Below are 27,861 nucleotides of genomic sequence, written 5' to 3' on the forward strand. Positions count from 1 at the left end.
TGCTTGGTTGATTGTACACTGCTTGGTTGATTGTACACTGCTTGGTTGATTGTACACTGCTTGGTTGATTGTACACTGCTTGGTTGATTGTACACTGCTTGGTTGATTGTACACTGCTTGGTTGATTGTACACTGCTTGGTTGATTGTACACTGCTTGGTTGATTGTACACTGCTTGGTTGATTGTACACTGCTTGGTTGATTGTACACTGCTTGGTTGATTGTACACTGCTTGGTCCCCAGAAATTGTACAAAATTATAAGTTTACAGGACCAGCACACCATGGTTGGGGCTCAGCTAAGACATTTTTGAAAAATATAGCTGCTATTGTAGTTCCTCATAAACTACCGTACACATTTTATTTTATGTATAATAAAAAGAGAGATAAATAAAAGAGTTCAGAATACTTACTTCCTTGTACTTGAGTTCAGGTCACAAGGTTTCATGGATTTAATAGTGTATGGTCCCGTCAGAACTCCTAATTGATCCATACTACTGTACAGCAAGTTCTGGAAAAACATTTGCATTAACATTTATTCTTTATGATCTGAAGAAACATCTCTTTATTTATTGAACCCTACAAAAACCACATTAGTAATATTAAATATTAAACACTGTTCAATCACCATGCAGAGGCGGATCAGCATGCTGAAATAAGGGGGACCCAGACCAGACATGAGCCACAGACCTCACATTGATTGGAGGCTGTGGCAAGGTATTGCTAAATCCAGCAAACCTCTAAAAAAAACATAGCAAACCATATTGAACCTACATAAAAGTGATTGAATTATGTAGACTGTAGTGTACAACCCACTAGGTATGTTTGTTTAAAACAAGAAATATTTCTTACAAAAAATGCTGCTCGACTTTTTGACTAACATTTAATCATTGTTTTTTTTCAGATATAATGATTTATTATTTTTGTTTAACAGTAGTAAACATTTTGTGTAAATATACAGTAGCCTATGACTTGGCTCACACACATTACTAGTATATAGGCCCACTACCTAGGGATAACGATGCAACATTAAAAGTTAATTAGGGAGTTTTCGCAACCTTACGAATATGATAACGAAAACGGATACGTCACACATTTGTGAAACTTTTGAGCTGATCCCCATTTCATATTCGTAAAGCGTATTCGTGTTGACGAATATCACCAGTCATATTCGTGACTACAAAACGAGTATAGTTTTTGATCTATTTTGCACATTTTGCATTTGAATCAGGAATGATTCATGATTATAATATAATTATACTTTTAGTAGGTATCCCAATGAAAAAATTCAAATTAATTTTTTTACTTTTTCTTTCAGTTAACCATAAAGAACTTAATGTAATTAGCATTTTGCAATTTAAATGATTGAAATCCGATTACCCGTTCTAAAGTTATGGTTATTTAAAGTGGTAAAAAAATATACGATTTTTTGCCTAAAAATGGTGTTTTTTGCAGTTGAAATTGGAAGCATTTTTAAAAGGTTATAACTTTTACAATAATTAGTTAAAAGTTTTGAATTTTGTTAAACCTATAGATATCACAGAGTTGTACAACTCTATTTTTTTTGGAGCCTCAACGAAACCTATTTTTTAAATTATTGGTCCGCAAAGTGGTAGGAAAGCATTTAGCACCCATTTTTGCTGGAATTCCCTAAAAAATGAAAAAACTGCAATTTTTCAATGATCTGTAACTTTTGAACTACTGTACTAATTCATTTAATTTTTTTTGTACTTGTTAGAATGTAGTGTATATTTCATTAATAAATATATTTTAGATGTGTATATGAAAAAAAAAAAATTTTTAATGGTGAAATTTAAAATTATAAAAAAAAAAAATGAAAAAGTATGTTAAAAACGGTGTGTACTGTTTCCTTTCTTTTACACTAATTTTCGGTAAGTATAATTATTAGAATATTTTAATATACTTTATATTTATAATTTCAATCATAAATACTATTATATATAACTTTTGAATACGTAAAACAAGATTTTAGGCCCGTATGATTATGACACCAAATCTAAGCCGGGCTGCTAAGTAAGATATGCTCTTTTAAGGCAAACGCACAATATGGGTCAAAATAAACTCATTTAAAATAATCAATGTTAATTAAAACAATTAATTGTTTACCTGAATAGTATATATAACATTATAAAAATTGTTTTCTTTTCGTATTATTACGTTATTAAATTGAAATACGGAGCTAAAGTTTAGGCCAAGTCACGGCTTACTCGCGATCAGTAGTCGCGACCGTTAAAGTATTTCGGTCGCAGTTAATGACTTTCGACCGCCGTATACAGATTCAAATGTAACGTTGGTAAATTAGCTTAATAAATGTCTTCGGTACATTTTAACCTAACGCATTTGCATTGTATACTTGCATAATAAATCTTCCGCACATTACATCAATTTTAAGTTGTTAAATTAATGTGTAAAACCAGATATTCTACGACGGAAAAGGACATGTCAATCTCCGACATTGCTGCTGTCACACATCTCGCGTCGAGCCGGTCGACCTCGAGCGAGGAAAACTAAACAACGTGTTCAAAATATGGAACGTACCATTCGCTGATAGGGTGCATTAATGTATTTAACGGAAAACGCCACAACAAACACGCGCGTATTTTAGAGTACAATATTTTACTCACTACAATATTCACCGGATTATAATGGTTGGATCTTTAAAATTTTGAACGGGATTTACGCCTCATGCACCATTTTAAAATGTAGTTCGCACAATTACCATGCACAATACGTTTGTAAACTATGTTTTATCGATTTCAATGTAGATTTAGCTATAATTTAATACCAAAATCCATAATATTTTTCCATAAACGGTGAATCAAAATTGGATTTTTGTCACAAAAATTGACTTTTCGTTACGAAAAACCTATTTATAGAAGACGATTTTCGTATCAAATTAAAGCTTATTTAAAGCCTGATAACATACTACAAAAATTAATCCGCTAGCTCCAATGGTAATCGTGCGATCGTGTTTTGAAAACTGATGGGGATTTTCCGATGAGGTTTTCAACGCGCGGAAATCGGCTCAACTGGATTTTAGAACCGTTTTAAAATCGCATTTTCTCGGCAACTAATTCATTAATTTTAATTATAAACACACTTATACATAGATTGTGCGCTTTCATTGGGATACCTACTTTTAGTGAAAGTAATTTACTATTTAAGTAATTTACTAAAATGCCAGGTCAATTTTGATAAATAGCAGTTCTTAAAGTCCTCACTCGCTTTGATGTTACGCTAGGCCTAGGCAGCCAAGCAACACGTACCTGCACTTCGCTCAAATTTTGGACGGCGCTCTCAATATTTCGTTGCCATGCGAAACAGATTTTTACTGGCTTACGAAAAACGAATACCTGTACGTGTGCGTGACGTATCCGTTTTTGTATTCGTAAGATTGCGAAAACTCCCTAATAGCACATATTGCCTGTTAATATTTTGAATCAATATTAAAATAAAGAAAGAATTATGAAAATCTGACTTGTACTTTTCGAAATATATACAATATACATATATAAACATCGCCAAAAATAATAGTTTTTAGCCATGAACGAAGTAGGCAATTGTATGAACTTTAAATTACAGTTTTTAGTAATATATTTTGTATATATCAACATTGTAAAATTCAATCAAATATGATATTACATGTATTAAATAAAAAGAGTGTTTATTTAACCTCATTCAAAGAATTTCAATACATGCCAGGAAGCGATTTTTTTTTTTCGTACATAAGTTGGGGACCCCTCATGAAACGTCACAAAATAAACATGAATAATTCATCAGTTAAATTTGTTGTTCTGTGTGCACCCAAGCGTATAGCAACAAGTGATTACAACTGCGATACAAGTCTTTCTAGGCCTAGGATTCTAGGTCAATTTACATGATTGCCTTCGCGCACACTTCTTCACACACCACTATGCAAAATGTGTCGAGGCAAATTAGTAGTACCGTAATTGGACAAAGAAAGCTTAGACCTATGAGAATGTGTATAATTTGTGTACTGTAATTTTTTATTTCTGCTATTTTAAAAATGCGCGTATATGAACACATGACATGAAAGAATAAGAATAAAAAGAATAAAAAATGTACATACTGTATTTTTGTGTAATGTAATTGATTAATTTTGCTGACTTAATACTCAAACTGTGTCATACCATGGAGTAACCTAACACACACACACGTCACACACAGACTACTAGAATAGATTACAATAGACTAATAATTAGGCTTAATAGTATTAATATAAACTATAATTTTAACACGTAATTCTAAAGGCTGATTATTTCGACAATCCACACAAAATGCCGCTATTCTTTTATATCGCACGCCGCAACCACAGCGGAGATAGTATCGCAGTTGTAATCACTTGTTGCTATACGCTTGGGTGCACACGGAACAACAAATTTAACTGATGAATTATTCATGTTTATTTTGTGACGTTTCATAAGAGATCCTCAACTTATGTACACAAAAAAAATCGCTGCCAGGACATGCAGCAGTCAGTCAGAGACTCTCTAAGCGGTTTTGACACATTCTTAAAGTGGCTTTGGCCCTAGATTTCAAACTTAAGAATGATGAATCCTTAATCAGTATGTTCAAAAGTATGTGTAGTGTGAATTTTGTTGACGTACTCAAAATACTAATTAAATGTCTAATTATCACTAATTAAGGGCATTCTTAAGTTAATTTAGCACAGGAATGGTCATTTAAGAATTACAGATTTATCATTTTGATTCCTGATAGGTCAAAGAACATTTTTAAATTGGTTTGGTCGATGTACAGTACTTAAAATATTAATTAAAATTGAATTTAATTATTTTCATCTTTGACCCATTCTTAAGTGGCTTTGGCCCTGGATTTTAAACTTAAGAATGGTGAATCCTTAATCAGTATGTTCATAAGTATAATGTGATGTGAATAAATGCTAATTAAATGTCTAAATGTAAATTTAGCACAGGAATGGTCACTTCTTAAGAATTATGGATATTGATTCCTGGTAGGTCAGAGAACACTTTAGAATTGGTTTGTACTCGGTATGCTAATTAAATCCAATATAGGGGTAATTTGGGTGGTTCCCACTTAAAATTGAACAGGACCCGTCACTTGAGAATTGCCATTTCTGGGTCCCAACCATGGCTTAGGTCCATCTCGGCCGCCGACAACCTCGGCCGCCGGTTACAGAACGCGATATTGTATGGAGCGCCAAAAGTGCCTGTTACTGTATGATATTGTAATAGTGACGACGTGGAATTACAGTCGAAGCGGCCGCCAACCAAAGCGGCTGCTAGTTCAATAACGGTAATCTGTATGGAACGCCCTGTGCGCTTTGATTGTCGTTGTTTTGTAATCTTAGATATATAATGCAATACTGTAGAAAGATTCGATAGTATGTAAATGAGATATAAAGATTCGGCAATACCGTACGTAAATTATTAATGCAATACTGTATAAAGATTCGATAGTATGTAAATGAGATATTAAGATTCGGCAATACCGTACGTAAATTATTAATGCAATACTGCATAAAGATTCGATAGTATGTAAATGAGATATAAAGATTCGGCAATACCGTACGTAAATTATTAATGCAATACTGTATAAAGATTCGATAGTATGTAAATGAGATATTAAGATTCGGCAATACCGTACGTAAATTATTAATGCAATACTGCATAAAGATTCGATAGTATGTAAATGAGATATAAAGATTCGGCAATACCGTACGTAAATTATTAATGCAATACTGTATAAAGATTTGATAGTATGTAAATGAGATATTAAGATTCGGCAATTACCGTACGTAAATTATTTAATGCAATATACTGTATAAAGATTTGATAGTATGTAAATGAGATATTAAGATTCGGCAATACCATACGTAAATTATTTAATGCAATACTGTATAAAGATTTGATAGTATGTAAATGAGATATAAAGATTATTTTTATACTTATGCATACTGTGGCAGATTATATCATATCTGTGTCGTTAACAACATACTATTCGATCACCTTATTTTTATTTCTACTGTATTTTATTTATATCCGTAATGTAGGATAATATTAAGTTTATAATGATTATTGTTGAGGCACATCACGTGTATATTTTATTTCTAATGTTTAAAATAGTTTTTAATAAAATGATCATTATATGCGAGTTACTGAAATAAACCCCCGAATAAGCCATATTGGAGATGCGCCTTCTATGATCGTGCAGCTGTTTCCCATAACAATACGTTATTTTGGTGACGGGGTTTCCCCTTTTTAAAAAAAATGCACTTGTTAGTGTGTCAAATCATGGACAAAACACGTACGATCGTTGTCCATGGCCAGGTAAAGATGACGTCTATTACTAATAACCATACGTTTGAAACGTCTATAGGAGGCTTCTTGCACGTGTTTTTGTGAAACAATCCAATGAGCTATGCTCGACGCTATTATGAGATCATGTTCCGAATATGAGCACTGTTTCTATAATTTGACAGTAGGATTTATACATAATTTACGTATATACGTCGACGATACTATAGATTTTAATTTGAAAAATCTTTTATTTCTTCATTTATAATAATCATTTAATGTAAATAATTAAGTGCAAGTTAGTGTCTCACATTCATACGCTGTTCGTAAATCTAAATGTTTAAATATCAGTACAGATTACCTCTTTGAGAATCGTGTCCACCTTATTATCCATACATTATTCTCACATCTATCATTAATTGTACATCATAGTCCTACTGTAGGGCCGGTAGATTGATTTATAACGGCATAGTATCTACATATTTTATTATTATCCCAAAACCATGCTGCTCACTTCAAAGTGGCGGATATCGAATGCAAAAATCATCATCCATGCATCATCTTCCTTTATTGCATAAACCTCCTAAGCCACCCCTAAGCTGGTATAGAACGAGTTTCATAATTAACTGTGATTAACCGATATCAAACGTAACTAATATGATAAAAAGCGTATCTAGCGGCGCTCCATACAAAATACCGGATGTTGATTTTATCGCGACCGATTTCAAGCGCGACCGATTTCAAGCGCGACCGATTTCATCTGACACCTTTAGGGGTATCACAAATAATATTTTTTTAAAGTTAGCCAGCTTTAGATATAAAATAAATCGAATAGTAAAATATATTGATATTGATTGATATCACTACTAACTACTAATTTATTAATCTGAAAAATTTAGAAAAAAAGCACCACGATAAGCGCTTAAAGCACTCAAAAGGTTAAAAGTCAAGGTCATTGTAAACAAATTTTCAACAAAAAAAAGAGTAAATCGAATTTACATGCGCAGTTTGCTGTGCATGAATCGTAACAACAAATTATACAAAATACTCACAACTTTTTTTTAAAAAATATGCTTCTAAATATATAAAAACAATTGTTGAAGTTAGTTTGAAAATAAAATTCGAAAATATAACCGTTTTTCGAAGCACGCTGTTCGAAACGCGACAGGCGCGTTGAATGAATCTAGGCCTAAACATACAACGTAAAATCGTCTAAAATCCATCTTTATTTCTAATAATCACTATTTTGAAGCTTGTATACAATAAATGTATAATAAATAAAGATTATGTATCAGTTACAGTGTCTAAATCGTCATATTTCCATGTAAAAATGTGATTTTTCTACCGGAGAAAAGTCGTGAAGATGTCCTCACGAGGGCCGCGCCATATTGTTTACCTTTGATTGTAATATGAACCCTGACATGTCAGATGCATTATGGGTATGAAATATTTGTTCAAATTCTGCGCAAAGGTCAGTTTATTGAAGCATAACTTTTGACAAACATTTTGATACCAAACTTGTTTTAATTTCATAAGTTTTCGACGCATTTTCGTCAAATTTTCTGCAAGCTACACGTCTAAAACAGCGGACTAAGCTCCCGAGGGATGCCGGTGCGCGTGGGAATCGCGAATTCCAAGTCGCTTTCGGGATGTTTTTTTTAACATTCCCGGTGAACAAACAGCGGCGAGGACGCTCTCGGGGCGGCTCCCGATAGGCCTAGGCCCCATATGGTCATCGTCGGATGAGTCAGTCTACTAATTTCTTCATAATTTCGAAACCGGTCATTCATAATGGTCAAGTTTGGTCTTATTTTGAAGAGAAGAAATAGGTTCTGATGAAGAGATGAGTTTTATTATGAAATATTTATTAATTTTTGTGCATTTGGTAGTCAAAGATAAATTACAAATTTTTAATAATTTTCCTAAAATATTTCTAAAATTTGCATAATCCATACTCCGCCAAAATAAGTTGTAACACAAATTTGATAACATATTTGGAAATAAAATGTCCTTTGAATTATTTTTGTTTTTTAATTTTTTTAATGTCTGTGTTTAGAAAAAAAGTTAGGGTTAATTATATGACATATGCTTTTTGGGTCCCAGGGGAGCAAAATAAACTTAGGGGTCAATGGGTTAAAACAATAATTAAAAGTTAATTAATGAATTTATTAATTAGTATACATGTAGAATACGTGCGTATGCGCTGCATTACATTTTAATTACTCGCAATACAAGCATCGGTGGCGTGCCATACAATTCGGCTTTTTAATCTGGCAGCCGAGATGGATCTAACCCCCAACCATACCCCATAATATCTACATACTCCACACCTCAAACCTTTTGTAGGTACTAACATTGCTAAAGAAAACCTTCTGGGCTCCCAGACTAGTTTGCTAGCACACACTATGGAGTGACATTTCAGGCGAACAATCTAGGTACCATTTATCATGAAATTTACGTGCAAGAGTACAATTTCTGGACTTACCTATCTGTCTCGTACAACTCTTTACCAAAGAATAATTATAATTATATAACAAGAATGAGTATTCCGCGATTTTTGCATGAGAAATTTGTAACAGAGAGCTCCAGAGAGTGATGCCCGCCCTCATAAGGGCGGATGTATACATACTAAATAAGACTTCATTTAATAGATATTATACATGTCACATTAAATAGAATTATGATAATAGTTTTTGCAATTGTAAACTATCTTAGAATGCATATTTATTAACAAACTAGTGTACATTCACTTTTACAGACAATTATTTACTAACATGCTAAGTTAGTTCACAAAAAAGGCTTAACACAGCAACACCAAAAATCAACAAATCGTTACTCAGCACGGCCTATTCTTTACCATTGCCGTGTACTACTCTACGCCCGGTAAATTAAGTATTGTTTTTATGATATAAATTAGTATAAAATACATGTTATTAATAGGACAAAATGTTAAATATCATTAACATTTATTTGTTTTACCAGAAACAAGTTAAATATAGGAATATTATTAAACTATCCTTCGTGAAAACGCGTAAACACCAACACGCCCGGTCACGCTATCGTAGCGCCCGGTTGATAAAGCAAACTGTTTATACGGCAGTTTTTACTAAATAAATTGCATAAAACGAACAATTAAATATCCAAATAGTATTTAACATGATGTTGGCATGTAGTTGATAACATTTTTTATCATGAAAATACTACCGGTGGTCTAGCCTTTGATTATTGAAACCGTCACAAAAAGTTGTATACATCCCAGATACATCCACACTTATGGCGGCGCCCTACCACATGGACAATATTATTGTTACAGGGTAAATCGCGGATTACTCATTCTTATTTATTTATTTATTTATTTATTTGGAATTACACCTTTAGATCGGTGGCACACTTAGCACAAAGGTGCACCCTTCAACAATATAAAATATAACAATTAACAGAAAAGTAAAAAAGGCAAAAGCAACTATCAACCCCTATCCTACCCCCCCCCCCCCCCCAATTTACATCGATACATACAGTAGATCATTACTTTACACAATGAATACAAAACAAGATATAGTAAAAGTGTATAAAATAAAATAAAATCAACGGATAAACATAGCTTATTACGAAAAACCCCCAACTCCCCCCCCCCCCCCCCCCCACTTTTTCAATTTACTTAATGTAGCAATGTAGATAACATAGTTATTGAGTCATGGAATTCAGTGAATCATTTCGAAATTGCCATGCTTGTTTTAGGTATCTTTTACAAAAACTATCCAAAATATTTTCACACTCTTCATCAATTAAATTATCTGAGTATCCCAAAATATATTTAAGTTTGTCATTTTCAGGAGAAGTATAAAAAGTATCAAACATATCTTTGCTGCCATTTCTATACATATCCACATATAAATTAAATAATTCCTGATTACGTATATTATTTAAAGCTGGACAATTAAGGATGAAATGATGGATGTTTTCGTCCGAATTTGTACCGCACAATTTACATTTTTTATTATTATCAATATTCCAATTTGCAGTTCTATCATTCAAAGGTAGAGTATTTGAACGAGCTTTAAATTTTAATGCAGCACCTTCAAAATTAGTTTTATCAATTAAGTAATTTTCAAGTCCAGGTTTTGATTTTAATGTTTCATAGATGTGGAGACTTGATTTATTTTGTAATTCAATTCTCCATTCATCTATCATTATATAGTTAAGTTTTCTTAAGATTTCAGAAATTGGAAAGTAGACTTCTTTATAATTTGAGAGAGTGGTGAAAATATTTTTGGATTCACAATTACACTTCAAGAGAATATCGTTTATACAAGATAGAAGCTTATACCTTAAGTCTTTAAATTCACAATTAAGTTGTAGCATTCCAATAAACATAATTTTTGGCCATCGATAGTTTTCCATCTTTATAATTCTATGGAAGTATTTCATACGAAGAGCGTTATGAATCTCGTTAATTGGAGACCAACCAAGCTCTCCATATAAGGCGACACAAGGTGTATTTCGAGGTGCTTTTAAGATATAACGCGCCATTTGGAGCTGGAGACGCTCTAGTTTATCTATATCTATTCTTTTTTTTTCTCTCTTTTGTGGCGAAAACACCACTTTTATTCACATTCATATTATCTCATATTACATAAAATCGTATTATTTAACTTGTAAATGTCGTTACAGTTCATAAGTAACATTTTTACATATATGAATTCTGTATTACTCCTTTTTTCATTAATTTTCGTATATTTTGTTATACACTTGACAGGATCATCATTGTCATCTATCCCGTTTTAAAATAGTTCACACATTTTCATTTGTTTGTTTTCATTTTACAACCCGGATTATACAATATATTTATATACATGATAAAAAAAAACAATAATAACTCAGTACCACCAGTAACCCGTATCACTGTAATTCTTTTTCGGTTAATCGTATCAAATTAGAAATTATATTATCATAATCTTATTTCTTAAAGCTACCCATTTTTCTATACTTGTTTCTTTATTGTTATATGTTTCACATTCAATGTTATATAACATATTGCTTTTAAATGAATTCCATAAAGATTTACCCACTGGCTTATTTAGTGCAGATAACATTTTTATTCTATAAATAGTAAATGCTGCAAAAGTGTAAATATAATCTATTAGCTTATCTCCCGTTCCTAGTATTAATTGTTTAAATGATATATTATTGTGATTTAAACTTACAAAGATACTAAGCATTTTCCTCCAATATTTCTGAATAAATCTACAACTAAAAAACAAATGATTTTCATTTTCAATTTCTCCACATTTGTCACACGTTTGTGTTTCATTAACTTTCCACTGATACAGCCGTTTGTTGGTAGGCAGTATTCTATGTAACATCTTATAATTGAATTGTGCTAGTTTCTTATCTTTCATTTTACATACTTTCCGTAACCAAGAAGTTTTCCAATCAATGTTGTTATCATTGAAGTACTCTTCCCATTTTAGTTGTGACATTGGAATAATGAAATATTCTTTCACAAACCATGAGTATATTAGTTTGGTAGTATTAATCTCATACTTGGTCCCAACTAATTCATCATTATCATCACAATTGAAAATATCTACCTCCTTAATAATACGTTTCCATTGAATTGGTATTGCCTTAATAATGCACAAATACTCATTTAACCAGTTTGTTTTACATTGTAGTTTCACCAGTATTTCGTTTGATGTTAAAAAAGTGTTCTTATTAACAATGTCTTTAATACTGATAATGCCACTGTCAATCCAATGCTTGTAGAAAAGCGATTTTTTTTTAGTTTAACGTAATGGTTTCCCCACAGTTGCTCATTCATTATATCGTTATAAGTTTCAGGGTTTTTTTTAGAGATTCTGTTATAATTTATGTAGGCTTTTATCATATTTTTGTAAAACAGTGGAATTTTATCAGAATTAACATCAATAATGTTATAACATGACATATTAAGTAAAACATTAACATCACATATTTTTTTAATATAATACATTGGAATATTTTTCCATTTAGCACCATCATCATTCATAATTCTTTTTAACCAGCCACACATGAGTGCGTTAACATGAAAAGTAAAATCAGGCATTTTAATGCCTCCCATCTCAACATCACCAATTAGAGTTTTTCTTTTTATCTTTTCCCTTTTATTGTTCCAAATAAAATTATATATTAGATTTGTAACTTGTGTATATACATATTTTGGAACATCAGTGATATTTGCAGCATATGTTAATTTAGATAGTGCAAGAATTTTCAGGATTATTATTCTACCAAAAATTGAGAGATTTCTAGCATTCCATTGTTTTAAAGTCTTTTCTAGCTCTATTAATTTAACATCCCAGTTTTTTCTGGTACATTCTTCTGTATTATATCCTACATATATGCCTAAAATTTTGATCGGGTGTTTTACCCAATTTAATTCTAAAGGTCTATCTATTCTGTTCTTCCATTTACCAATCCAAAAAGCATTGGTTTTTTTTTTATTTAGTGTCATTCCAGATACTTCACAAAAACGTTCAATTACACTGACTGCTGACTTAATACTTTTGTCATTACCAACATACAAAACAGTATCATCGGCTAATTGGCTTATTCTAGCTTCTATGTTATTTTCATTATTTGGAAGTTTAATACCCTTATAGTCATCTTTGTTTCTTATTCTAGATGCCATTACTTCAACCACTAAAATGAATAACAGAGCAGATAGAGGACAACCTTGTCTAATACCTCTTTCCATTTTAAAATTGTTTGAAACCCAACCATTGTTAACTGTGACACATTCAACGTTATTGTATAATACTTTTACCCAGTTACAAAAGAACATTCCAAAGTTAAACTTTTCTAGAACATTGAACATAAAATCTCTACTAATAGAGTCAAAAGCCTTCTTAAAATCTACGGTAATTATTGCCCCTTCGATACCATTACACTCTGTATAATAAAGCAGGTCTTCTATTAACCGAATGTTTTCACCAGCGAAACGGCCTTTTATATAACCTTTTTGGTCTGAACTTACTATTGATTTAATAACCATTTTAAGTCTGTTACTTAATACATGTGCAAGAATTTTGTAATCGGTGTTTAAGAGGGTAATGGGACGCCAATTATTCAAATTTTCTCTTTCTCCATCCTTGAACAAAAGGGTGATTACACCTCGTTTTTGCGAAAAGGATAATTCTTGAGAATTATAACTTTCATTTAACGCATCGCAAATTAAATGTTTAATATTATTCCAAAAGAACACATAAAATTCAACACTTAGACCATCCGATCCAGGTGTTTTATTTTTTTCCATCATTGAAATGGCCTTTTTACATTCATCAATAGTGACGTAACCTTCACAATTTTCTTTTTCTATTTCTGAAAGCTTGTTTATAGTAGAATTACAAAGGTATTTATTAATTTTTCCAGGGTTTATAACATTTTTTGCGTATAAACCTTCGAAATGTTGTATTTGTTCCTTTAAGATATCAATTGGGCTCGTTGCTAAGCTCCCATCTTTAGTAATTAAAATTTTTATGTGTTTCTTTTTACTTTTGGATCTTTCTAACCCAAGAAAGTATTTTGTATTCCGCTCGCCTTCCTCTATCCATTTTACTCTGGACCTAATTTGCGCGCCTTTTGCTTCTACATTATAAATGTTTTCAAGCTCTATTTTTTTGTTTTCAATTTTATTTTCAATGGTTATATCACAATTTTGAGTATTCATAATTGTTTCATTTAAGTTTTTTATTTGTTTTTGTAATTTTTCTTTCTTTTTATTCTGGTTTTTATTTTTTTGTTTTCCGTATGCAATTGAAAATTCTTTTATTTTTGTTTTTACAAGCTCCCATAACAAACTTGCACTTACAGGTTCTCTATTATTTTTTAGTATTGAAACATCAATTATTTTAATTACTAATTTTGTAAATGTTTCATCTTTCAGAAAGCTATTGTTGAACATCCATAAACCAGGACCGCGTATTTTTTCATGCAAATCTATTTTAATTGATACCGCCTGGTGGTCTGTGAGAATGGCTGGACGAATGTCACAGGCTAAAACATCTCCATTTGAAAAGAGATCTTCTGATATTAACCAGTAATCCAGCCTACGGAAAATGTTGTTAAATCTCTTACGCCACGTAAATTGTCGCTTATTCATGTTTTTGGATCTCCAAATATCATTTAAATTTAAATTTTTTATTAGGTTTTTAATCGTAAAAACAGATTTATCAGACCTATTTGCGCTACCTTTTTGGTCAATGTCACTATTCATGATGCAATTCAGATCTCCACCTAGAATGATAGAATTACCCTTCCCTCCATCAAAGTCATTGTAACATTTGTGTATGGTCCTAAAGAATGCACTTCTATTTTTGCTTTCATTAGGAGCATACATATTTATAATGTCCAATTCCTTTTCATTTATCATTAAATTAAGAAATATATATCTTCCATCAATATCAGTTAACTTTTTAACAATTTTGCATTCAAGACCTTTTCGTAATAGTATCGACACTCCTCTACTATGTGAATTACCTATACTATGGATCGCTTCACCTTCCCAAACAAAGTTTGATTTATTAATAATCTTATTTGTTAGATGGGTTTCCTGAAGCAGACATATATCCGCTTTTTGATCTTTTACCCATTAGAATAGTTTTTGTTGCTTATTTATATTTCTAGCTCCTCTAAAGTTTAGTTTCATACAATGTAAATTCATAAGATTAGAGTAAAGAGCTTCCTAGGGAAATTACAATATTTAGAATACATATTATTAAGATTAAATTACTTGTTTTTGTTTCTCTTTCTTAAATTTTTTTTTTTCAATACTCTTTGTTTTTTCTTCTGTCCTGCCTTCATTTCCGGACTGTTCCTTCAGATCTCTCGCTGCTTTCTTGTTTGTGCTAACACTTTTACTTTTTTGCATACTTTTTTCAAAGTAGTCAGTTACCTTCTTCTGTTCATGCTCCTCTCTTTCCCCAACTTCCTGCTCCTCTCTTTCTTCAGCTTTCTGGTACTTTCTTCCCGGTACTTCTTGTTCCTCTCCTTCTTCAACTTCCTCCTCCTCTCTTTCGTCCACTTCCTGCTCTTCTCTCTGCTCCTCTCTGTCATCATCTTCCTGCTCATTTTGGTTTGTGTGTTGTTCTATAGTGATCACACTTGTTTCTTTCTGCGCATTTTCATCATCCGATGATTCACTACTTCCATCAATACTAAACACTTCATCATGTGTTTCTGTATCAGATTGTACCGTAGCTCTTTTCCCGTAGTGGTTATCGTTAGCATTACTATTTTTTGGGTTTTCAAAGTTAAAAACCGATTCCCAAACTTTATTAATGTATGCACCAGGTGAACCAGATGATGATACATTATGCGCTTCAACATTACATCTGTCCCTAGTATGCCCTGGTAAATGACACTTGAAACAGATTATATCAGCTTTGCATTGAAAAGCTAAATGCCCAGTCTTTGTACATTTGTTGCATTTCACTTCCTGACCGTCATGAAAAGCCCGTGCTCTAAAACCATTTATTATTATTTGTCTTGGTATAGGCAATTTTAGCTTTTCTACAACGACAGCTCTGTCACCGTTTAGCCAGCTGGTTAATTGGCCATTAACCCTTATTTTTAGCCTTGTAACATCTCCTATCTATATCTATTCTACTTAAAAAGCACCATACTGAACAACCATAGTTGATAGATGGGAGAACTATCGATCTCCACAGAGTATCCCCATAATATACTCTGTTAAAGTTATCAAAGCTACTGATAATTGATTTAACGTACGCTAATAATCTTTGACCTTTTTTTATAACATTCTCAATTTGTATATGGTCATTTAATTTACGAGAAATATGTACACCGAGATATTTATATGATTCAGTTTCAGATATAAAGCCATTACCTAATTTCCATTGTCTTACTTTATCAACATGTTTACCAGTTATCAGTATATTTGACTTTTCAAAATTAAAGCATAATTTCCATTCCTTAGCAAAATTTCCTGCAAGGTCTAACATTCTTTTCATTTCCAGTTCATTGTTAGCTAATAATACAATATCATCAGCCCAAAAAAGGCTACCCATTCATGTATCATTTACTCTAATACCTATATCCTTGGATCTTAACATTTTGGTAAACTCATTTATGTAGATGCTAAATAAAACAGGTGATAAAACGCACCCTTGCTTTACTCCTTGATCAATATCAAAAATATCTGTATCAATTATACCAGAGGAGACTTTACCTTTAACATTAGCATAAAGCTTATCAATCATCCTCCATACCTTTCCTCTTATTCCTGTATTCCAAATTGATTTCATTAAGCCGTCTCTCCATCATACACTATCAAATGCTTTTCGGAAGTCCAAGAAGGCCATGTATGTATGCTTACCCTGTTGTAAGCGACAAGTTGCTATACTCTTTAAAACAAAGATATGATCTTCGCATCTATACGAAGGTCGAAAGCCTCCCTGGACTTCCGAAAGAATAGCATTGTCTTCAAGATAGAGAGAGATATTTTTGGCAACTATCCTATTAAAGATTTTGGATATACAAGAGGTTAACGATATCCCTCGATAATTATTGAGATCATTGCGATCCCCTTTTTTGTAAATAGGAACAATTACACTAATATTCCACTCGCTTGGTATTTGTTCTAGTTTTAAAATTTGTAAAAATAGGTCTAATATAGATCTGATTAATTTGTCGCCACCATTCTTAATTAATTCATTTGTTATATTATCTAGACCTGGTGACTTATTATTCTTTGCCATTAGTATAGCCTCTTTTACAATATCATAATCTATCTTAACATCATACAAACAATTTTCGTCAACATCTTTATCATATGTACAATTTGTTTTTGTTTGATTTCTAATATTATTAACAAAACGACTTGTAAGGTAAGTACCGCAATCATTAAGATTCATATTGGCTTTGCCAAGATTTTCCCAGTAATCTTTTACAACCTCATTCATTTTCCCTTTTTCGACAATGTTTTCACCAGAGTCTCTTGATTTAATACATTGAATATTTTTACTGTTATTTGTATTGCCTTTTAGCACTTTCCAAAAGTCTTTACAAGATTTACCACCTTTGTTTGCAATTTCAATAGATTTGCTAACACGTTTTTCTGTGATTTTCTGAGCAACAAGTTGCTTAACATGTTTCTGTGTCTCTTTATAATGTTCCCACAGTGTAACGCCATTATCATAATTCATATTATTATTTGTGTTATTATTATCAGTACAGTTCCTATTAGTAATTTTATTATTTTTAACCCATGTTCTGTGTTCTCGCGACGCAATTTTCCTTTTTTTGATGGCATCGTCTATCTCTTTGTCAAACCACGGTTTGTTTTTATTATTTACACGTCTAATTCCGATACCTTCAGTGGCTGCCTCGATAATTTTTTCCTTCCACAAATCCCATGTAGTATCGATATTCTTTTCGTTACTAACATTCCAGTCATTAAATTTTTCTTCAACTTTTTGTTGATAAAAGGAATAATCTTGGTTATGTTTAATATCCCAAATTGGTTTATTGATTACTTGTCTGTTGATTACTTATGTTAAGATTATTTAGTGTTAACAGTACAAAGTATATTCTTGTGATATATATTCTTTTTCTTTACTCACCACCACCAGTCAGTTTAGTAACGGTCGAATGATCTCGAGAAACAATAGTCTAGCTGCTATTGTGGTCACGGCCACGCGGATCAATTGTGTTGCTATATTTATATCAGGGAAGAGTTAATTTAACTCTTCCCTGATTTATATCATAAACTACCTTTGCTTACAATAACAACGTGAAATCTTTTTTGCAAGTCATTCATCGAAATGAAGCATTGTGGGCAATCCAATCTGAGAGATTATCGATATAATTTACACATTATGGTTAATTCTGACATAAGTGAGCACAATGGAACAACTTCGGTACAAATCTCTACCTGATCTATCGCAGATATGTACCGTGAAATGTAAATTTTATAACTTTAGTCTATTACGATATTGTTCCACATTTCTATCTTAGGAAGATATAAAGAGTTTTTTAACAAATTTATAATTTATAATTACGCGGTCAAACTAATTCACGATGAGTTCATCATCATTCATCATTAAAATTTATCCAATAGAACAATATTGCAATGTCATAAAAAATAGATCATTTTTCATTCATTTTATCAGTACAAAGTATCATTAATTAGGTTCACTAGTATTTTAAATATTTTATCAAGGGTTTAATTTATTTTTAGCAATATATACAATAGTATTAATTTAAATGCATTTATTTATTTACTTATAAGAATCCTATATAACATGCAGAATGTCCATCACGAAAAACAAATAAAAATGGTCGCTCCATAAAAAAGAAAATATTTAACCCGTAAACATCAAAAAGTTATTTAAAACATTAAAAAAACAGTGCATTTTATTGAGAGTTAAGCAGATCAACAATATAAGGTACAGCAGACCATTTATATTTGTCGGTTTTACATTTAGGCCGCTTCAAGATTTCAACCATTTTCGCTTGCGGCAAGGAGGGAGCATATCCCTGTGCAAAGACGATTTTAGATTATAAATTATAGATTGACTTATAAGGTGGGTTACTATTAGAAGGGGGGTTACTATTAGAGTGTGGGTTACTATTAGAAAATATACGGTACCCTAAAAATAAACAAGGCAATGGCTGCAGTCGCCTTCTCAAATTTGAGTTAGTGTTTACCGACCGACCAACAGAGTCGTGTTTCCATCCGACTAAAAATGTCAAAACTAATTTTCAAAAGGTACATAGTAATTGAATGTATATGATATACTAAAGTTATATTTAGGCATATATTAGGATGAACTGTGTATAATTTAAGGTTTTATAAAATTATTTTGGGTGAATTCATTAATCCATTATTATCTTCAAGTTGTGATCTCTAATTTTCTTTAACTTTTAATATCCGAACTATATTTTATGTTACTGACTGTATATTATCTTATTTAAAAAATATATTCATTTTATAAGATTAATACATTAATAATATTTCAATAGATAAAATTATTAAATAGGCCTAATAACAGTTAATCAATCATTGTAAAAATGTGTACTTCTGAAGTTCTGCTAATTTTATTTTCCGATATTGTGAAAGAGCATATTATGGTTAATCAATTATTAACGATTTAGATATCAAGTGTGCTCAATTGTCAAATTATGACTACTGATTATATCCGATTATAAAATAGATTATTAATACTATAGTAATACAGACGCATGCAGCTACAATACGGTACGACTGCACTGCTCAGATGTTAAAAATAAGCACAGGGGTCGTGAAACACACGGTCAGTCTGTGGTTCTTTTTTGGCCAGCCTGTGGTCCAAGGGCGCTAGACTTTTGGCCAGCCTGTGATCCCGAGGGCGCTAGAAATTTTCGGCAGCACGCACGAGCAGGTAAATGTTTTTCTCAAAAACTATAGAGGGCGCTCCCCAACGTTTATTAACACAGTTTTATTTCGCCCGGCGATCCCATTCAAAATTGGAGTATCAGTTTATGGACTGATTATTTTTCACGCTGCTGCTCTAGCCCGCTACACGTCCCATTAGGACTACTCAATCAGAAGCTAAATCAAGCAGCAGTTATAGTTCTAAGGACGACAGTTTTGCGAAAATGGAAACTCCACTATAATTTATTGATTCCAGCTGCTACAGTAGACCCAAAAAACGTCTGGGAAAAGAGTCTATTAGGACATGTCATGCTAAATACAAATCCCAAAGCATTTCTGGTATATTCACTGTCAGATATTCATTGAATTATTATCGAAACAGTTCATTAAAGTTTGTGTTTGTAATAGGATACTTCACACTTGAAATATCTAGGGTGATGAAGTGACCCCTAGGCTTGACCTTAGCAATAAAATTAACTAAATTGAGTATTCACTTCTGTAACAAAAAAATAATATTTATTCATATATAAAAAGAGAAAAGAAACCCAAAAACCATTTTCGGGCAGACAATTTAAGTATTTGTTGCTTTAAATTACATTTTTTCAGGTAAAATAAATATTATATGACAATAAAATGACACATTCAAAAACATTTGAAATAAAAAATATTTTTCAATAAGCGAGCAGCGTTTTTTGTAAGAAATATTTCTTGTTTTAAATAGCGATTAATATCAATGTTTTAAAAACAATTGTCAATCGTAATTTGCTTTTATAGGCCTATAAGAATGATTTTAATGCTATATTAAAATCGGCTTGGTCATGAAATCATGAAAATATCCTCTATAAACATTTATTAGTAATTACTTCAGTTCAGTTTCATTAACATTTTGTTTTTGTATATTAATTATCATTAAAAATGTAATATTTGAATCATCATCTTTGGTTATTAGTTTAGAGATGTATGCAGCCAGTTTGTAGTTTAAACGTAACAGCACGTATAACCAAGCAATCATTTTGAAGTTAATCTAACGTGGTATGATATAGCAGCCAAGAACACAAACACATTTATTAATTCATTTTAAGCTTCATTTTCCTTCTTTGTAGTTTAAGTTAGCTTTCACTCTAGGGGTCTAGGACAAATAACCCCTGGACAACTACCACCCGGACAACTACCACCCGGACAATAACCCCCTGAACAATCACTCTCCTAGGACAACTACCCCCCGGGCAACTACCCTCTTAGGACAACTACCCCTAGGACAATTACCCCCTAGGACAACTACCCCCTAGGACAACTACCCTCTAGGACAACTACCTCCTAGGACAACTACCCTCTAGGACAACTATCCCTAGGACAATTACCCCCTAGGAAAACTACCCTCTAGCTATACCCACTAGGAACAACTACAGCATACGATTGGTAACCAAATTAACAAGCTGCTTCTTTTGGTGCTAATTGTATTGTAAAATCAAATGGTGTGTAAAGAGGGGACTGCGAGGGGTTGTACCACACTATATATTTAACAATATTAGAGGTGAAATTATTAAAATATCGACGTATGTACCTAACATTTGTAGTATATTTTGTAATAACTGTAGCGATATTAATTTTTTTTAAAACTTCTAGGACAAACTATGAAAAACGATTTCCTCAATTGGCGCAGTTAGCTATGTTTTCAAAATAGGAAGACTAAGAAATGTATGAACTGTCAAACGGGGGAGAGAGAGATTGATTTTCAAATCGTCTAATGTAATCAATTGTTTTATAGTGTAGGTTTTTTTTAATCTAAAGTAAAATTAGGAGGTTCTGTTCTGTAGAAAACGAATTGGAATAACATGAATAAGTAGAAATGTTTAAGTCATAAACATATCATGGATATAATTATTCTCTAGGTTCTAAAAACGTTTATTGTCCTATTTTCTCAGGAGTGGAAAAAAATGTAAAAACAAATCAATTTAAGTTCTTCTATGAAGTAGTTACAGCCAAACCAATATTCCATTATTACTGGACTTGTAGTAGTAAACGTATAATGTCATTAAACAGCATAACATAAGCTCTTACGGTAAAACATTTGTTTTGAAAACGAAAAGAAAGAACAAAATCGGGCCAATTTTATCGATAATAAGGGTCTGCTCCAGTCCCGGCCCACTATCTTACAAATTCCCTCTAGTCCAACTGCTATGCCCCTAGGACAACTACCCCTCTAGAACAACAACACTCTCTGAACAACCACATCTTCACCTTAGATTATAATTACGATCTTGTAAAACTTACTGAACTTCAAAACATAGGGAGAGAGATTGATCTTAACTTAAATGAAAGACTGTTTGATTCACTGGTGCAGCTACTGTAGGTAACTGTATGTTCCTAGATTTATATACGGCATCTTCATGCCACACAAGAATAAAATAAGCCACCCTTTTATTTTTCAAGAATACGTTTTAATAATTTGATCAATTCTCGTTTAATGTAAAATAACTGCCGACGATACGCATATTAAAAACATCAAAAGCTTTCATATAAGCAATCACTCTCCCTATGTTTTAAAGTTCAGTAAGTTTTACAAGATCGTAATTATAACCCAAGGTGTAGGTGTCATGATATAGGTGTGGTTGTTCAGAGGGTGTTGTTGTCCTAGGGGAATAGCAGTTGGACTAGAGGGTACTTGTCCTAAGAGGGTAGTTGTCCTAGAGGGTAGTTGTCCTAGGGGGTAGCTGTCCTAGTAGTAGAGCAGTTAATGACATGAGCTGTGCACTTTATTACCAAAGCATGAAACTTTCCACAAAGTGTGTTTGATGTATATAGATTCAAAATATCGGTGGGGGGGGGGGGGGGTGCCAAGTGTCCAACATCCGGTATGGCGGCCATCTTGATTTCAAAATGGCCACCATAAAATCAAAAAATGTTCATATCTTGGCAACTATACAAATTAAAGACTTAATTCTGGTCTCAAATTGGTCACAAACTATATATTTCTATTTGCTCTAATGAAAAGTTTTGTCCAAAAATGACCGGAAATGACGTTTCTTACAGTTTGACCTTTGACCTCGTATTTGTATATCTCTGTAACTACTGGTCATTTTCAATCGATTTTGGTGTCATTTTGTTCAGAATAAATACATTTATATTTGTAGTAATGGAACATTTTCACATAAAATGACCTTTGACATTTATTTATTGATTTTTAATTATGTGAATATACTGTATGGGGTTTTTGTTGGTCTTAAATGCACCTAATTTTGAACTTTTACCTGATAGGCGTAATTAATTATATTAAATGATTAATGGACTTAAATTGTATATAGTACATAAAATTGGTAAACATTGTGCTTGGTGGTACCATTAGTTCAACGATGTTGGCACCTTCTGATTCGCTAAAAGTTTTAATAGTTTGACAGAGGAAATAACATACATGAATGGAATACCGTAAAACCTCAAAAAGGTGATAGTATGAGCTTCTTTTCGAGATAGACTGTATTTGAATTTCAAATAATTAGTATGATGATCGTGTTTATATCAATATATTATTAATGACCTTACAAAGAACCCTTTATATTTCAACAATTAAGCCTCAGTTATTCTACAATTTATGGTTTTCCAAGTGGTAGGCCTATTTTGATTGCATCTTCTTTTTGTATGCTTCCTGGGTTAATATGGTCCTAACCCTCCTTCTTTGTCTGTAGATTGTCTTACACCCCTTTCTTTGTATGTGGATGGTCCTATACCCCCTTTTTTGTCTGTCGATGGTCCTAGACCCCCTTCTTTGTCTGTTGGTGGTCTTATAATCTCTTTGTGTGTGGATGGTCTTGCACCCCTTCTTTGTCTGTGGGTGGTCTTACATCCCTTTCTTTGTTTGTAGATGGTCCGACACCCTTCTTTGTCTGTGGATGGTCCTACACCCCCTTCTTTGTCTGTGGATGGTCTTATACCCTCTTCTTTATCTGTAAGTGGTCCTATACCACTTTCTTTGTCAGTGGATGGTCTTACACCCCCTTCTTTGTCTGTGGATGGTATTATACCCCCTTCTTTGTCTGTGGATGGTCTTATACCCCCTTCTTTGTTTGTGGATGGTCTTACCTCTCCTTCTTTGTCTGTGGATGGTCCTACACCCCCTTCTTAGTCTGTGAATGGTCCTACACCCCTTCTTTGTCTGTGGATGGTCTTATACCCCCTTCTTTGTCTGTGGATGGTCTTATACCCCCTTCTTTGTTTGTGGATGGTCTTACCTCTCCTTCTTTGTCTGTGGATGGTCCTACACCCCCTTCTTTGTCTGTGAATGGTCCTACACCCCTTCTTTGTCCGTGGATGGTCTTATACCCCCTTCTTTGTCTGTGGACGATCCTACACCCCCTTCTTTGTCTGTGGATGGTCCTATACCCCTTTCTTTGTCTGTGGATGGTCTTACACCCCCTTCTTTGTCTGGACCCACTACTTTGATTGATTAAATCAGACATTGTTTCTTGTATGATTAGGAGACCAAGACCTTCAAAGTGAAAGTCCACAGGTGGATGCCTAAAAAGGTCTTGTACAGAACAGTATATTGTAGGTCCATGTCACTAATTTGAGGATTACTTGAATAATTATATTGAGATGTCTTTTACGAATTGATTTGGTTCGGATTTTGCTAAAAAATCTATGACTAGAGAAAATGATTCAGATGAAAGGTTTACAGCAATACCATAAAAATGGAGTACATTTTTTTTGATGCAACGAAAATGAACAAGAATTATCTGAGTTTTTGACTAATGAAAGTAGGTCTACTGCACAAATGCAGGATAAGTTTGTAGTAAGTACTTCGAAAGACGATGTTCTTTTCTCTTAACTCACCAAAATGAGAACTTTCCGAACTTATCTCATATTTAACATCAAAGAGGCCAAACATTTTTCCAAATGGCATCTAACAATTCAATTCAACATATGGTATAATACATAAAAAAAGAAGAAAATATGAAGGAGAGAGGACAAAAACTGTTATCTAACGATTGACACATCACACTAACAAGTCGGCATAGATGAGCTCAGTGATCTGTCATACTTTATGCCTATCCTATCACATCAAAATTCAAAAATTCATAATAATAATTACTGGTCATTTTTGCGTTAAGTGTCATTTATTTCGGTATAAAAATTAGGTGCATTTATACCAATGTAAACCACATACAGTATGTTCACATAATTATATATGTTAAAGGTTATAAATTGTACTTCCAGTCATTTTATGTGAAAATGCTTCATTACTACAAATATAAATGTCTCTATTCTGAACAAAATGACACCAAAATCGATTGAAAATGATCAGTAGTTACTGAGATATACAGATAAGAGGTCAAAGGTCAAACTGGAAGAAACGTCATTTCCGGTCATTTTTGGACGAAACTTTTCATTAGAGCAAATAGAAATATGTGGTTTGTGAACAATTTAACACCAGAATCAAGTCTCCATTGTTTATAGTTGCCAAGATATGAACACTTTTTGTTTTTACGGTGGCCATTTTGAAATCAAGATGGCCGCCATACCGGACGTTGGACACTTGGCACCCCCCCCCCCCCCGATATTTTGAATCTATATACATCAAAAAAACTTTGTGGAAAGTTTCATGCTTTGGTAATAAAGTGCACAACTTGGCTATTTTTATGGCGTTAACTGCTCTACTATAGGGGGTAGTTGTTCGGGTGGGAGTTGTCCGGGTGGTAATTGTCCAGGGGGTAGTTGTCCGGATACGCACTCTAGAAGAATGAACAATCAATTACTAAGAATATATTATATAAAAGACAATTTCCACATCAATCAAGTTATCAAAAAGGTTAATAGGAGCATACATGCGTACATTAAATCTATTATAGATAGGCTCAACAAGTTTTATCTTGTTGTATATGGAGATATCCTTTGGAGATGTATCGGCCTTCCGACTGTTAAATTCGCGCGCTGTCACGACCTTTTTCACTTTTAAGCTCCCCCTTCTAATTTGCATGTTAAAACGTTCTGTCTCACGATTGAGTAGGCTCGCTCAGCACAAAACATGAATTTTGTCGACACAAAATGAATTTTGTCGACACAAAATGAATGTTGTCGACACAAAATGAATTTTGTCTATACAAAATTAATTTTGTCGACACAAAATAAATGTTGTCGACACAAAATAAATGTTGTCGACAAAAAATGAATTTTGTTTATACAAAATGAATTTTGTCGACACAAAATACATTTTGTCGACACAAAATAAATTTTGTCGACACAAAATGAATTTTGTCGACACAAAATTGACTTAATTTTGTTGACACAGAATGAATTCTGTCGACACAGAATGGATTTTGTCTAAATATAATTAATTCTATCGACATAAAATTCAATTATGTGTCACATAGGCCTAATTGTATTTTGTCGACAAAATGAGTAATGATTATCTTGACTATCCAAACACTAGCCGGTGCACCAGAAGGGCATATTCTTACATTGCTATCATTAAAATGATTCTAAAAGAGATGATTAACTCTGACTTTTGTTGTAGAGCGCACATGTTTCACAACTTCCAGACACTATTCTGTGAAGATTTTGATCATTTTGTGTCTAGTTCTGTAAAAAGGTTTTATTATCTATACGTGGCCACCAAGATTTGACCACCAGGATTGATTTCTTATTAATCATTTAAAGTGAACACAATCATTCCAAGCATTGCTTTTTTTAAATATTAGTTGACATTGACTTGGTTCTATTAGTATCTGACCCTTGCCACTGCCAATAATGATTGTTGATGTCCCATTCATTTTATCCTAATAGTCTATTGTTTTCCAATACTATGTAATGTTTTGTTATGAATAAGACGCATAAAGAAGAGAATCAGATGAGTTCTGGCTTCATACTGCTAACTTTGAACAGTTATATGCAACCTTGGGAAAGATGGACCTATTATAAACAGGTTTCCTTTCTCTTCAGAAAAAACAAAGTGTACTACACTATGCACAGGAAAACTATCTGTGGCTACCAACCATATCGAGACTCATATACATTATCAATATTGGGGTCTGTCTGTGTAGTGAGTTGTGGATTCCAGTTTTTATTAGCCAATAAAAGTAAAGATCTAAAGCTTTTTTGACCAAGATTATAGATCTGAGTAAATGTGTCGTCAACTAGAGAAACAGGCAATATTCTCCTAATATTTTCAAAAGGTAAATAAATCCTGATGGTGATGATCTTATGAAAGGTAATCATTGAAACATTTGAAAAATACAGCATTTGCAGAACTTGACAATGAAAAGACAAACACATCCAAGATCTAGAAAGAGATGGGGATTCGTGAATGGCCAGAGTCCTAGAAATTGTGATTTGAAATGGTGAAGTTAACCTACTTTTGCATGCATTGTCGAAATAAAATGTGGGGGATGGGGTGCATGGACTGGGCAACCTGGATCTGCCTATGCCCTATTCAGTGAATGATTCTGATGAATAGTAGTTTATTGCCCAGAAACAAATACTGTAGCCCTAATAAATTCAACTATGTGATCGCAAGTCATTGAAGGTCAGCGTAACATTTTAACATCATAAGATTTTTACAGTCATAATATTAATTTCATTATTTATTTTACAGTATTATAATACATTTATAGAAAAAATGTTAAAATACCAAAACTTCACTGATCAAATAACGTAATTACATTTACGAACATCGATCTTATAGTTTGACCATTAAATTACAACTCTTCCCTGGTTTGACTAACTTTGCATTATTTAGTATATCACTTGTTAAAATGTGAACCTTTGATCTATGTCAACTGGTGTAGTGATGAATGTGCTTCTTTGATTGTGTATGATTGATTGATGTTTTAAATAAATAATAAAAGAAAAAATTGTTAGTTTTTATTTAGTTTTATAGGCAACTTTTGTGATTGGTCAATATTGACATTTGACCTTTAATTGAAGTATTTGTTTTATAAGGTGACTAAATAGATACCTATAACCATACAAATGTATTAAAAGACCAAATTCAAACAATTTAGTAGCATTAATATATAGATACACATATATATATATAAACACATCAGGATATTATATTTCAGTATATCACCAAGCGGTTTAGAATTAATGTTCATTGACCGAGACTTGAACTCGGACCGCCTGCTTGATATGCAGATGTCC

The 27,861-nt window shown here is 32.7% G+C and overlaps 1 protein-coding gene across 2 annotated transcripts in view; it reads right to left on the reverse strand.

The window, feature by feature from the left end:
- Positions 1-8,832, reverse strand: part of LOC140051034 (uncharacterized) — a 53,558-nt gene extending 44,726 nt beyond the window's left edge. For both annotated transcript variants that reach the window (XM_072096102.1, XM_072096103.1), the window contains exons 1-2: positions 8,800-8,832; positions 411-508 (exon numbers count right to left, since the gene is read on the reverse strand). In XM_072096102.1, the coding sequence (XP_071952203.1) occupies positions 411-490 (80 nt within the window). In that variant the 5' untranslated portion in view covers positions 491-508; positions 8,800-8,832. The remainder of the gene's footprint in view (positions 1-410; positions 509-8,799) is intronic.
- Between the last annotated feature and the right edge of the window lie 19,029 nt (positions 8,833-27,861).

The sequence above is a fragment of the Antedon mediterranea genome, chromosome 6, assembly GCF_964355755.1.
Source record: "Antedon mediterranea chromosome 6, ecAntMedi1.1, whole genome shotgun sequence".
Lineage (NCBI taxonomy): Eukaryota > Metazoa > Echinodermata > Crinoidea > Comatulida > Antedonidae > Antedon > Antedon mediterranea.